Source organism: Pseudonaja textilis, chromosome 1 (genome assembly GCF_049901715.1).
Source record: "Pseudonaja textilis isolate UNSWEBS1 chromosome 1, rPseTex1.2, whole genome shotgun sequence".
NCBI lineage: Eukaryota > Metazoa > Chordata > Lepidosauria > Squamata > Elapidae > Pseudonaja > Pseudonaja textilis.
This window is the reverse complement of record NC_141990.1, coordinates 223,176,540-223,192,002: the sequence shown is the minus strand read 5'-3', so window position 1 is coordinate 223,192,002 and position 15,463 is coordinate 223,176,540. Positions and strand designations below refer to the sequence as shown.

At 38.3% G+C, this 15,463-nt stretch overlaps 1 protein-coding gene across 5 annotated transcripts in view; it reads left to right on the top strand.

The window, feature by feature from the left end:
• Positions 1 to 15,463, top strand: part of SPTB (spectrin beta, erythrocytic) — a 119,560-nt gene that overhangs the window by 99,713 nt on the left and 4,384 nt on the right. For all 5 annotated transcript variants that reach the window (XM_026708072.2, XM_087920651.1, XM_087920649.1 and 2 more), the window contains 3 exons: positions 10,561 to 10,823; positions 12,989 to 13,162; positions 15,381 to 15,423. In XM_026708072.2, the coding sequence (XP_026563857.1) occupies positions 10,561 to 10,823; positions 12,989 to 13,162; positions 15,381 to 15,423 (480 nt within the window). The remainder of the gene's footprint in view (positions 1 to 10,560; positions 10,824 to 12,988; positions 13,163 to 15,380; positions 15,424 to 15,463) is intronic.

The window sequence follows — 15,463 nt, the reverse complement described above, 5'->3', positions numbered from 1 at the left end:
ACAGAGCCCTTCCCTTTCTGCTCCCACCAACTGGAAAGGGGTTGCCTTCTCGTTCACTGCCACCCCAGTTCCTACTCTGGGTTCACACCGGAGGAAGAAAGCAATCTTTCATTCATAATGAGAAACTCACAGTCCAGCACTTGATATTTAGCCATCAAATTGGAGCCGAATCTTCAATTCTTCTTCAAGGCTACCAGCAGAGAAGCAAAGAGCCTCCTCAGTGAAGGGGTTACACACCAGCCAGCCACTCTACCACAGCCCCTATACACACCTGGCCACCACATACAGCTCCAAACATCAGTGTCTAGCACAGAGCAGATGATTCAGAAAGAAAGCAAAAAATAGACCATAGCATGCAATCATGAAAATAACCTCGGTTGTCTCCCATTGTCTCCACTATCATGTTAAATATTGCTTTCCTGGCATGATCCATAATTCCAGATACTTCTTGTGCTGCTTAGCTGCAAATGCCATAGGGTCCAGGAGGTTCGTTCATGGCAAAACCTAGCAAGTTCTACCTTTGTCTTGACTGGCATACCCATTGGCCTTCTGGAGACATCTCAAGTCTGGAGTTCTTCCGTCTCAAATCTAAGACTCTGCACATGTACAGTATTTTTGGAGTTCTCCTATTAGCAATCCTGACAATGTACTTCATATACTTTTCATAGATATAGCCAATGGAGGAGTTCTACAGCAGATAAATTAGCTTTTTTAGTATGATGGGGAGCATCACAGTTCAGATATATCAAATAAGTTCAAAATTATACAGGCAAAATTTCCATATGCACCACCAACAAAAATTTCAACATGCACCACCAACAAAATGCAAGTAATAAATTTTACATTGTTTTTCAAAGTCACAGTGTTGATACTTCTGAAGACATTATTTAGCCATGAAAATCTTCATCTTGTATTTATGAAGGCACACATTTCATCTTATATTTACTCCAAGACAATGGTGTATCTTGAATATCTTAATACTCTATGCAATCATATTTCCACTGAGAAGCACAGGTCATTTCTTTGTGAAGAACAACATTTTACACACTGGCTACCTCCAGGGTGAAGGTTCCAAGTGCTATCAAAAATAAAATATCCAGCAATTTTCCCTTTTTAACAGATTCCCTCTTATCATGTTAAAAAAGCAGCAGCAGCAATGGACAAATAGCTGTGGTTTCCAAATAGAAGATAGTAACTCTGGATTGCTGTAAAATTCTGTGAATCTGACAAAGGATGGAAAATAATAATAAAAGGTTCAGGGGGTTGGCCTTACTTTCCTATAGCAGTGTGATCATTGTTACATTTTATTCATTATCTGTACAAAATACACAACCATCAGCTACACCAGCAACTCACCTACAAAAAAGATTTGTCGCCTTTTTCTGGACTTCGCTATCTTTTGCCACCTTTGCAACATTCAACAAAGTTTTACAAACTTTAGCAAAAGCCGTATGCCTTCTGTTAAGCCAAGGAATGGTCTTCATGCATTTCCTATTACTCCCATTTATGTCCTATCACCAATTTAAAAGGCAAATTATAAAACCTAATAAAAATGGAATTGGAATAAGACAAAACTAAAATAGGTTAAAGGATTGGTGAAAAAGAGACATGTTATTTTTTTAAACACCAGGACAGTGGAAACTAAGTGCACTTCTTTAGCTTGGGGTCACACAGGGAAGATATGCACCCACATACTAGATATGGGGCGTCTTCAAAAAGGTCTGCTTGCTGATCTAAATAAGCGGACAGGTTTATAGCAGGAGAAATAGTTCCCCTGAAAATGAGGTCAACACCATTTACAGCTTTAAACTTCAAACCAGGTTCTAAATTATGTCTAATAAGCAATTGGCAGCTACTGCAGATCTTTCAGAACAAGCATTATATGGTCCTATACCCTGAACCAGATGTCTACATTGTGCACCAGTTGGATGTACAGTATGTTGTACTAGTGAAGAGGGCATAGATAAACATTGCAAAATGACAACTTGCTCAAAAATAAACAGCTGGCATGCACTAGTCATACTTGTGCAAATGTACTTCTTGCCATCACATCACTTGCAATTCTAATGATGGCTGGGAATCAAGAAATACCCAAGCTGCGCACCTGCTCTTTTGAAGAAATGGCAGCCTCCCCAAAACAGATTCACTTCAGTCTCCCAGGTCTAACTTCCTTTTCCCAGGCCGTGACCAACCTGTTCTTACACACCTGCACTAAACTAGTTGCAGTCTCCCATCATCCCTCTCCCCAAAAGATAGTTCTTCTATAATATTTCCAAGAACATGTTTTATTCCTCTTTGTCCTCATATAATACCACATTATAATTTAATAAGACCTGCAGTACATCACAACTGATATTAGGATACCAGCTCTACCCCAATACTTGGATAAGAAAACAACAGACCAGAATGGGGCAACTCGCTGCAGCCAGCTCACCATGACCAACTCACCACGGACAACTCACCATGGGACAACTCGTTGGGGGACAATTCAGTATAATTATTTAAAATAGTTAAAAATATTTTCATTTTTGTCATTCGCATTTCATTTTGGCACCCTTTCTTTAATGATTCTATTCCAGTATTTCTTCAACATTAGTATAACACTTGTCGCACGGCGAGTTTGTTCTGTGGCAAGTTGGGCGTGGTGAGTTGTCATAGAGCCACAACAGGGTGGGTCAGCTCTTCACTCCTGGGCAGTATCCTATTTACACTTGGGAATTGCATCATCTTTAAGCAGAGGCATTCTACCTGGGCAAGCCTTTATCAGTCTGATCCTATAAAGGGCAAGTACAGCTTTCTGGTTTTGCAGCTCTTTGTTCAGTAGGTGCTGATGTAGCTTCTGGAAACCGGGAATGTTGCTTAATCCTCTGCAAGCTTTTATGCTTCTCTCTGCTAATTGTGCTCACTGTTTCTTTCACTACTTATTTCTTCCTCCTTAGTCACTTTAATGCTCTTTTACATAACTTGCTTATGAAATCCTGGGACTTGCCTTTGCATTTGTTTAAATCTCCAGCTATATCTTACTCTGTTCACCCCTTCAGAGAAACATTTATTTCTCCATTTTTCTTTTTTTACTTCGTTCACCGCAGTGTCTTTAACAGACATCTAGAAGGCTCTACTTCTAAGGCATCATCTCTTTATCCATGTAAGATTTCTTCTTGGCTATCTTCGCCTTTCTGCAGAATACCCTTAAGTTTAAAAAATCTTGAGCCTTCTCCTAGTTCCATCTCACTAGGGTTTTTTGGGCCTGTCTTGAATTCTTTTCTCTAAAAAGCTAATCTTCTGTGTTGTTCATTTGAATATTTCTACTGTGTTGTCTATTTGAATCACAGTTCTCTCTCTGCTATAACATTTCTCATTCTGAGACATCTTAAATTATACCTATTTGTGGAATTACCAGTCCCATCGACTACTTTCTGTGGTTTTCATCTCCCTCTGCTTCCAACCAGACAACGTTATGGTTGTTAATTTGGTTACCACAAATGGCATTTGTAGAAATTTGGTTTCATAAGACTCACTATGCAGTACATTATAATTGTGGAAAATCACAAAAAGAGCAGCAAGTGTAAGCCATGTTCTACATGCTGTAAAATTAATCACAATTTTTTTTATGAAGTTTGGTCAAGCCATGATTTTCCTAGTTCATTGCTGTGCCTGCATGACTCTGAAAATATTTAACCTGGAGTCTGTGTGCTATGGAGTTTATCCTTAATTATGCCAACATTTCAAAATATACCATATTCATATACATATACACATATATAGACAGTTCTGTGTCAACAGACAGTTGATGTTTTCAGGTTTACAGGAGACTGAATGATTAGCTTGTAAAAAGCCTGTCTCCTCAAAACATTAGAATCAACTACCCAGACTTTAATAAACAACTCAATTTTTTCTTCCTTCTAAAATGAAGGGGTCTAATTTAGGGCTGGGGCTTGAATTTTAGAGTTTGAACCAAAAGTGCTCCAAAGTCAAAGTCATCAACTTTGATCCATATAATAGCTTTGGACAAACATAGTGGTGGGATTCAAAATTTTTTACTACTGGTTCTGTGGACGTGGCTTAGTGGGTGTGGCAGGGGAAGGATACTGCAAAATCTCCATTCCCACCCCACCCCACTAACCTGCTTTCCAGCTCCGTTCTCCTGTGCAGGGCAACAAAAGAAGACCCAGCCAATCAGCTGGGACTTGGGAGGCAGAGAATAGATGGGGTGGGGCCAGTCAGAGGTGGGATTTGCCGGTTCTCCGAACTACTCAAAATTTCTGCTACTGGTTCTCCAGAACTGGTCAGAACCTGCTGAATACCACCTCTGAATAAACAGCTTCAGATTTATCACCTGAATGGCAATTTACCTGAAGCCTACTTATAAAAAACACAGTTCAGAGGTAAGGAATTTCTCCCTGCACAATAAAAAGACACATCTATCTTGTTAAATGAGCCTAAGCAAGATGTGATTTACTTTAGAGGAATCCTCTGAGAATCATATTGATTGTGGCAGAGTATAAATACAATAAATAAATAAAACTGACAATTTTCTTTGGCACAACATAAAAGCCCATTTTGACTTGTAGAATTTTTTTGTTGGATCTGCAAGAGAAACTGTTGAGCACATTATCCTTGTCCCTAATCTCTCTTAATGCACTATTTTGATGTTATTCTTAAATATTATTAGGCCCATATAACTCTTCCATGCCATAACATTAAAAGACAAATGAAATCCAGTCAGGAAAGAAATTAAACAGTCACCTAAAAGCAGCAGAGGCTGTCACAATAACACAGTGATTTAAAAGTGTCACAAATATAACAAGCATAATATAGCAGGAGAAATATAAAGAACATTAAAAACATCAGGCACTATCTATCTTTGATTATTAGAAATAATTGAACCATGGTAAATCATAATTTACCTATGCAGATAGCCCTCAACTTACAATTATTCATTTAGCTACCCTTCAGTTACAACGCATTGTCTGAGTCTGGCAGGCCACAACACTTGTAATCAAAATTTGGGCATTTGGCAACCAATGTGTTGATAGTTATGATGGCTGCAATATCTGGGGGTCATGTGATTGCCATTTGCAACCTTTCCAGATGGCTTCCAACAAACAAAGTCAATGGGAGAAGCCAGATTCACTTAATAACTGCAGTGATTCACTTGAAAACCATAGCAAAAAAAATAAAATTGGGCACGACTTGCTTGGCAATGGAAATGCTGATTCCAATTATAGTAATAAGTCAAGAACTACCTTTACTTAGATGCACACCATTCCTACCCATTAGCTCATGGTTTAGTACATTAATCCAGTTGCCTGGGCTTAGCCAACATTGTGAACTAGAATTTATCTATACTTGCAAGGTACATGCAGCTCCTTGAACTAGCTCACCATATTTTAGCTTGGTGATATGGATGTTCCTTATCGTTGTCTTCACTAAAACATCTTAACCCATGGGTGTCAAACTCAAGGCCCGGGGTCCAGATCTGGCCCACGGGGAGCTTAGACTGGCCCACCATGCCGCTCTGGAAACATCGAAGGACTAGCCTGCAGCGCCTTTGCCAGGGAAAATGGAGCTTGGGGGGGCTTTGTGCAGCTTTCCTGAGTTCGTTTTCACTGGCAAAGGGTTGCAGGAGGCCATCACAACTGAAAATAGATCTCACGAGGGATGACAATAGCACTCCCAAGCTCTGTTTTTACTGGCAGAGGGTTGCAGGAGGCTGTCGCAGCTGAAACGGAGCTCGAAAGCCCAGTTTATGGCAGAGCACTCTGGCCACCACAGGTAACCCTGACACGAGTGATAGCCTCACCCACCCTGGCCACACCCATCCCAGCCCCCAAGGTCAAACACAACCCTGATACAGCCCTCAGAGTTTGACACCTCTGTCTTAACCAATAGCAAGTAGAGCGCATTCTGGGCCATTTTGTTTCTAAACAAGAATTCTCTCCCTTTTTGCTAGATATTATATCTGTTTTGTCCCAGCATTACCATGAGTTTAGGAAGCCAAATGTTTGAAGTAGCCTAAAATGGTTCAATTCCATTCCCACTGGTATTATAGACTTTGTAGAAGCCATCTTAGAACAAGTGCAATTTAGGATCAAAAGAACTGCATTTTTGATACCTATAATTATCCTCTAGTCAGTAAAAATCTGTGGTACAGATTACAATATAGGTAGCGCAATTACATGATTGCGCCTTCAAACTAACCAGTGTAGAGAATTAGCATTACAAAGGCTCTCAACTAAATTTTATTCAGTTTTATGTGCAGGACCTTTTTTCCTTTATGCAAGAGATAGCAGTCTAGTGTTATTTAATAGAATGTTATCTTTCAGAATATCAGCTGTATATCTGAGAGGAAAATGAGTTTCCCCATGAATTTAAGATTTCTTCTGAAAAGGGAGGGCAGGCATAATAAATATATAAGCACAGAAAGAAATGTTTGCAATGCCCAGTTTCCTCGTTTTGTCAACCTAGAGATGCAAACTGTAGATTAAACCACTTCTGGAAATCCCCCTTCCAGAATGTGTGTGTATATACATAGATATAAGGTATGTGTGTGTGTATACCCTGGAAAAAATGCCAGTCCAAGATTTATAAAAAGTATTAAATATATTAGATTAATTGCCAATAAAATAAGGCATCACATTTGTAACATTCATTGGTCAGCTAGCTGTACATAGGTCACTCTTTCTTATAAACAAGCCACTTTTTGTTTTCACGCACAAACACTCAAAAGTACAAGGATATGCCTCTACTCTTCCAGCAGAAGAAAACAAAACCCCCACAGAAAGCCGATGGGGACACGAGCAGATCACCTCATTGGGAACCTCCTAGTTGGCAGCTAATCTGAAAGCTAATCTGCAAAGCTACCACATTGAAAAGCAACTAGTCTCTACATCCAATATAAAGATGCTTTAACCCCCTCAAATTCATAGGAAACTTATTGGAGTGGGGGGAAAACCATTCAGTCTTTTGTAACATGGCATGAAGCTACCCTCCAGAAAAGCTCACCAAAAAACTGAGGAGAGAAAGCACAGAAAATGAAGCAGTTCTCTCAAGTGTGTGTGTGTGTGTGTGTGTGCATGCGCACACACGAGCACGCCACAAAGGTCTACAGGAGATGGCTTTCCTGCTTTAGCATGCATGAGTTTGTTTCAGGTAAGTTAATCATGAAGAAGCTCACCACAAGTTGACTGCAGGGAGCTGCTGTGGGTGTTTTCCTCTTTCCATAGAGGGAAAACACAAAAAATTACAATAGAGCGTTGTATCTTGGGCACAAGGCGAAAAGATATGCTGCACTAACCTGAACTGATTCATAAGTACCAGCTGTTCCCGTCCTAGGGGATACCTGATTAATCAGATTTTATAAATCTTCAAGCTATTGGAAATTACTGATGGCTCCTCTCAGTCAGGGGCAAGAATGAGATGAAGACAGTGTCATGAGGAATACATCTAAGCAACCTCTTTCTTCTATGATATTTAAGATGCAAATAGGGGCTCAGTCATAGAGCAACAGTGCTGCTATATGGAGGAACTACAAGCTTGTTTACTCTCATATAGTAAGATTTCTCATGCTACTCAAGGATTATCAGAAAGAATCAAGATTATTTCATAATATCTGGAACAAATGCTTTGGGAATAGAATATATTTTAAGTACTTCCCCTCTCTTCCGGTTTGCCAGGCTTCGGTGACAGCAGGGATTCGCTTTCTCCGCGATCCCTGCTGTGCTAGCTGTCTTGGTGCCTCTGATCCTGACGGATCTGGAGGATAAGGCTGCCCTGTTGGGGTAGCTGAAGATAGGGGGGATCCGGACAGGGGTTGAGGGGTATCGCAGACCCCCTCCCCAGCCGGCAATAACCCCCTATTCTCAAGGCGGTGGAGCGGTGGTCTCAATGGCCGCCACGAAGAAGCCAGCAACTGGATTAAGAATGTGCAGGAGGAAGAAGAAGGAAGTTTTAAAATGAAAGTTTTTCTTGGCTGAACCGGGACTTTAAGGACATATCTAATACCTGGAAAATTACTATTCTTTTTGGATGCTACAATGTTTCTAATGGAGGTTCTCAGCAGGGAAGGAAAGTTTTGAAAGATAAAGTTACTCTCCCTCCCTTATGGAACTAACAAATGGACATGGAAAATCTGCTCTCTAACAGAAGGTAAAAACTTAAAGCCCTTTGTTACAAGTGGGAAGGGAGAGGCTTGGGAAAAAAAATTATTCCAAGACTTTGTTGGAGGAGATGCATTGAAGATAAAGAGATTAGAAACTAACTGCAAAAAAGATTTAAAATACAGATTGGGTTTTTTTCCCTAATTGACTTTACCCCAGGAAGAGAAACTGCAAAAGGAAGAAGTTTGTGCTTTGCCTGGACTGTTTGATGACTTTGGGACTTTGGGATTTGGGGGAATTGTTTTAAGTTTGGAAATATTTGATTGGCTTAACAACAAGAAGAGGATACAGAAAAAGAAGAAGAAAAAGTTTATAATGGCTCTACCTCTCGATGAACTAAAAAAACAATATCTAAAAATAAGGAAAGAAGGCAAGGACGCTATGGGAGAAGCCCTTTGTTTTCTAGATATGGCGCTTGCTATGTGTCAGCAAATTAAACAACAGCTGGAAGAAGCGGAGGAAGAAGAAGCCATTTTTAATTAATTAAATAGTGTGATTAAGAAAGAAAGGAGAAAGAGAGGAGGGAAAAGGAAGGGCTTAAGACATAAAAAAATATCTATGAAAGAGAAAAATAAGATGCAAAAACAATATAATGCCAGAAAGCAAAAGGAAAGAAGAATGCAACAGAAAGGGGAAGCCAAGAAGGCAGAGTTTTGGAGAGGAGTGGGTAAAAAGTCTAGGTGGGCCAAGAAAGAAAGGGAAAAGGGGGGAAAAAGTTATAAAGGTATAAAACAAGATGGGGAAAAAGAAAATCTTTTTTAGGGACAAAGGGTAATGTATGATTCTTTTAAAAAAAGGGATTCTGCATAGTACACATGATAGTATTGTAGCAGTTGTATTTGTATTAAAAATAGAAAATTAGAATTTTATAAGATTTAATAAAATATTAAAATATTAAGGTACAATGTTAAAATATTTAATAAAGAATGATTTTAAGTTTTAATAAAATATTAAAGGAAATGTTTAAAATATTAATTTAATTATAGAGTTTAATGGGCTAATGTGTTGATTATTATAGATTTATTATTGTAGTATTTGTTTTTGAAATAGTAGAATGTACTAAGCAGAATCAGATTGGGACTTAGGTGTTATTTCAAATTTCAATTTAGGGGTATGATAGAAAGGCATCATACTCTGATTAGAGATTTCAGGAGAAATTATTCTTTTTTTACATTGGGAATGAGATAGATGTAAATGGAAAAATGGACAAAAGATATAAAAATATTGTCTTAAAGTATGATGAAATATATAAGTGGGGAGGAGTTATATAGAAGATATAGAATGGTAAACAAGATAGGTAATGGTATATAAGAAGAGCATGAATTTAATTGAAGTCCATACAAAAAGAGGTAATCTGGGGCCAAGTTACTTTCTAAAAGGAAGTTTTATGTTTTTTGTGCTTTATGTGTGTGTGTTTAATTGAGAATTAATAAAATCTCGGAGGAAGGCCAGATGAGAACAACTGTAAACAAGCCAGAGGAAAATATAAATGTGATGATTGAATAGCAGATAAACTAGAAAAGAAATGTGATTGAATAAGAGTAAAGAGAAATAATGTGAAATTTGTTAAAGGGAATTTACGTGTCTATATGGAAACGGGATAAATTAGAAGAATGTGATATAAAATAATGTGTTACCTGCCTTGTAAAGATTTATAATGGAAAGAGGTTTTATGTTTTTAATGTTTAATGATGTTTTGTTTTGTTTGTTTGTTGTTAAAATCAATAAAATTTGCTTAAAAAAAAAAGAATATATTTTAAATACTTCTACCCCGATTTAAAATCCAGCATATTGCAATCTAGTATCCTAAGGAGGAAGGGATGCAGTGGTTCAGTGGCTAAGATCAGAAAGGTTGGCAGTTCAGTGGTTCAAATTCCTAGCGCCGCGTAACGGAGTGAGCTCCCATTGCTTGTCCCAGTTCTGCCAACCTAGCAGTTCGAAAGCATGTAAAAATGCAAGTAGGGTCCACTTTGGTGGGAAGGTAAGAGCATTCCGTGCGCTTTCAGTGTTTAGTCATGCCGACCACATGACCATGGAGAAGTCTTTGGACAGCACTGGCTCTTCGGCTTTGTAATAGAGATGAGCACCGCCCCCTAGAGCCGGAAATGACTAGCATGTATGTGCAAGGGAGACCTTTACCTTTGTCCTAAGGAGAAAGAAATCCTAAACAATTCTCATGTTTGGACTAATATTCCAAATGAATCAAGTTCAGGCAAAGGGGGGAATTTTCTGAAATATACTTATTGTTTGTTGTCTGAGATGAATGTACAATCTTAACAACCTATTTGGGATAACGTGGAGAATTAGGTTCTTCAGAGGGATGGCATGGGCCATCCTTAACCCCTAATTTCAGCATTGCTCCTGGTTTTACTTCAACTTTCTCTCATATTCATGTTTACAGCAGGCACAAGAAGATGAAACAGGTCATGACATAGCACCAGAGGAGCTGCCTGAAGACAAACTGCCTGAGACAGACATCAATGTGGAAACTGAAGAAATTTCCACAAAGGAATCTCTTTTTAAAGTGGTCCAGACCCCTGTGAGTGAGCTTGATGAGACAGCAACCCTCCCGGCACAGATGGATAGAACTCACAGTGTACAACTTGAGGGTTACTTGGGGAGAAAGCATGACCTGGAGGCACCTAACAAGAGGGCTTCCAACAGGTACATATAATTGTTGTCTGGCTTCTGATCTGTTTTCAAATCCCATGTTGGAAGAATTTCAATATTGCACTCGAATTCATAGCATTTTAGGGCAAAGGATAAATATGTATAAGTAATAGCACCAATATCATTAAGCCTGCAGATGGAAATATATCTCCAAAGCTTTAGTTGTGTCAGAAGGAGAGACTAATAGCTGTATAAAAAGAGAAACATTTATTATTCCTGATTGCATTTTAAAAACATGGTGAAAAACAGCATGATATGCATGAAATTTTCCTCAGTATGAGTTTGTGGATAAAGGCAGCTGTACCAAAGATGTTTAGTGATGTCACAGTTCCTTAAGTCACAGTTGCCAACCAGAAAGGCAAGATATTGGCAGCTTTGCTTTGGGAAGCCATTTCTGTATTGTAATTGTGAGATGATAGTGAAGGATCGGAAAATCCCATTGCATTTTTGCTATGTCATCAGAAAATAAAGACCAGGCTGTATTTTTTTTTAAAAAAATTAAAACCTGCTAAGCATATTAACCTCATCAAAATATTCTGAAAGCCAAAATGCTTTAACTACATGACTGCTTAGATTCAACTTCACCTGCTCATTAACTTGTCTCACAAAGGTTATTGTTACAACAGGATCGATCTACCTAAACATCTAAATGGGGCAATTTATATCACGGAATCTTTCTGTTCTGTCATGGCCTTTGTTGTTTCTTCTGATACAGTATGTTTTAAAATCTCTTCTGCCAGGGTTTGTTTATTTTTCAACTGAGATATAGAATGTGTAACTACATACATTTATCTTCCTTTACTCAAACTTAAACACTGTATATATGAATGTGTTTTCTTTCCATAAACATAGCATTTTAAAAATAAATTGTTTTACTCTCACAATTATTGCTCATAGCTTCATAGCAGTTTTTTCCTGCTGAGAAATGTATCTTACCATTTGCCCCAACAGAGACTTTTTTTTTATCATGCCCTTATTTATTTATTTTTAAAAAATACATTATTTAAAAATGTAACAAGTTGTAAGAAATAATAGGGGCAATGATATAAATATGCCCTATCGGTGGGGTTTTTTTAATGACATGTCCCCAGAGATGGGGGAACAAATCATTACCATCTTTGGTTGGAGTAAGATATTCTTTTAGATTTTTTTCTTTTTTAAAAAAATTAAATTTTCAGTGACGTAATTGCGATTTGGTTAGCTCTGCAAGTTATCCTCTGCAATACTGAATGCTTGCATTTTAGTATGTAAAATGGCAAAAAATATATTTCATTTTACATGTTTTTGCATCTTTTTTAAAAATAAAATTTGATTTTATCACCAGAGTCGTTGGATATGAGATGGACTGCAGATAAATGTCATAAATAAGTTTCATCTCCTTTGAGATTGGTCTGTCTCCTAGCAGTGAGAAGAATGGCTGAATGCTCCAGTCACTACTCCCCTGTGCCATATGGCCAGGAGCTGATGCTACAGAAGAATCAGAATCAGAATAGAGCTGGAAGGGGCTTTGGAGGTCTTCTCATCCAGCTCCCTGCTCAGTATTTCATCTTTTATATATTGACCTTTTAATCGCCCAAAAGGCAGAAGAGGGTTAGGCAGTTGATGCTTTTAGAAAATAATTGATGGCAGCAGGAACTACCAAGCCCCTACCCCAAAGCAGGAGGTGGAATTAAGGTGTGAATACCCAGAAGGCTGTTGGGAAAGGAAGTTTGAAACCTCCAGGCTTCTACCCTAATAGATTCAGCCCTCATCTACAAAAGGCCATGTATACTGTTTTGTTAAACTCATTGATCAGTTCTTCACAAATTATCTTTAATATTGGCCCAATAATAATCTGTTGTATTTAATTAATAGCATTTTAAAAAATAAATAAGCAAATCTGGAAATTTCCCATTTTTTTTCTCAGACTAGCTCAGTAAGAGCACCCCTACTGTCTTATTCAGGAAATCAGCTGGGAAAGAATAAAACAAACATTATTTATTTGACTCCTGAATATGGACAAGTGGGAATCATGTAGTGCAAACCTGCCCCACGTTTAATCAGAAGTCAGTCCAATCGAAGGGAGTGAAGCTTATTTTCTACAGTTGTTAAAAAATCGTTTGGTTCCTTAACTTGTTCTGATTTTCCCACGATAAGGCATATTTCTTCCTTTGGGCTAGGTCCTGGAATACATTATACTGCGTGCTCAGGAACAGTGAGTTGACCTTCTACAAGGATGCCAAGAGCTTGGCTTTAGGTGTGCCTTACCACGGAGAGGAGCCTTTCTGGCTGAAGAATGCCCTCTGTGAAGTTGCTGCAGATTACAAGAAGAAGAAACATGTCTTCAAGCTGAGGTATGGCAGGCTGCCTCTAAGAAAATCCCACTGTTTTGTAAGAGCATAAACTGTCCTAAAGCTAAACTCAAAGGTATACTACTTTTTCACCCTTAATTTTAAAGCATGCAAGGGATTGCTTTCCACAACTCAGGTTTAAGAGTAGATTTGGCTGACCAAAAGAGCTGATTTAGATCAAATTGAGGGAAATAAATTAATATAATTTCACCTGTATTTTATTTTTGTGTCACACTAACAGTTATATTCTGTCAGCCAGTTTTTTGGAGCTTGCACTCAAAGATTATGGGTGGAATTATGGGTAACTCTGCACATTTTTTAGTATAAGTTCAATTTGAACCTTGCAAATTAGATACAGATAATCAGAGTTGGAAGGGACCTTGTAGGTCATCTAGTCCAACCCCCTCCCCAAGCGGGAAACCCTACAGCATTTCTGACAGATGGCAGTCCAATCTCTTCTTGAAAGTCTCAACTGATGGCACTCCCACAACTTCTGAGGGCAACTTCTGTTCCATTGGTTGATTGTTCTCACTGTCAGAAAGTTTCTCCTTATTTCCAGGTTAAATCTCTCCTTGTTCAGTTTTCATCCATTATTCCTTGCCTGGCCTACAGGCACTTTAGAAAATAGTTTGACCCCTTCCTCCCTGTGGCAGCCCCTCAAATATTGGACTACCGCTATCATGTCTCCCCTGGTCCTTCTCTTCACCAGACTAGCCAAGCCCAGTTCCTGCAACCGTTCATTCTATGCTTTAGCCTCCAGTCCCCTAATCATCCTGGTTGCTCTTCTCTGTACTTTTTCTAGAGTCTCAACATCTTTTTTATAATGTGGTGACCAAAACTGGAGCAGTACTCTAGGTATGGTCTTACTAAGGCTTTATAGAGTGGTATTAGTACTTCCCTTGATCTTGACTGTATCCCTCTGTTAATACAATTTAGGACTGCTGGCTCAGCTGCCAAAAAAGCTAATTAAAAATATGTTTTATCAGAGAGTAGATACCATTTACACTATGCAGGTGCATGCTTTTGAACAAAAGGTATTCTGACAGTCCTGATTCCTGGAGAATGTTTATTCATAAGCAATAAAACAAATGTGTTAAAAGAAATTTTAGAAAAAAAGATGTCGTTGGAACTGATCAAAGTTCTGTCTAATCCAATGCTTCCTTCCCCACATGGACAGTTAGAAGCTGGATACAAGGATAATAATGACTTTCCTGCTGATTTCTCTGCTGGCATTTCCTTTGATCCTGGAAGCAGCATGTAACCATAATGCCTATAGACAATCTAAACCTTAAACTGCACTTCTATGTCAAGTCTCATTTTAAAACCATTTAAATTAATATCATTCTTTATGTGATAGCAGTGGCAGTTCCCATAGCTTATATGACGTATCAAGAACTTCCTCTTGGCTATATCTTCTAACATAGGCTTCACCAGATTATTTTTGTTGTTATGGGAACAAAAATTTTTTTTGTGTTCATCCTTTTTTAAACAATCCATTATTCCATTTTTATTAATTAAAAAACCTACCCAAATATTATAATCTTTCCTTGCAGAATTGCAGCCTGATAATTTTTACTGTCTTCCCCTGCAGTTTTTTCAGCTGATTAGTATTTGTTTTGGGGTACTATGATCAGAATTATATACAATTAGATACAATATTTCAAATGTGGTTGCCCCCATAGATGCCTAAAAAGGAGGTAACAATACAAATTTTGTTTTTTAGCCCCTTTCTCAAAGGTCCCAACATCTCCTTTCACCCCGGGGTCAGTATGTTCCAAAGATCCCTTTTCCTTTACCCTCATCAACCTTCATAACAAACAAGGACATTTTTACCCATTTTGGTCCTCTTATTTTTATATCTTTATCCTTTACGCTGAGCCACATTTGCTATTTTAGTTCCTGCTCAGACATTTTGGAAAGATTGTTCTGCAGCATTTTGCCCATGCAACACTGCTGCTGCTGATTCTAGATTCTATACAGCTTTGCCAGAAGCAGGTTTCTTGAGGAAAGACAATGAATGGCTGCTGACTTTAAAACTGACATGACTGAATCAGATATTTTTGTATCTTCCAAGACCTTAAAAGTTTGATTGTTAAACTGTGTAACATTCTATATTTATATTCTCTAGCTGAGTTTTGCACAATTGAAGTGCAAATATCATGCTACCTCTCCCCCCAAAAATATGTACCCTGCAGTATTTTCAAATTGTTATCTTTTGCAGACTCAGCAATGGGAGCGAATGGCTCTTCCATGGCAAAGATGAGGTAAGGGCTTGCATATTTTTCTCAGATATTGAAATATGGA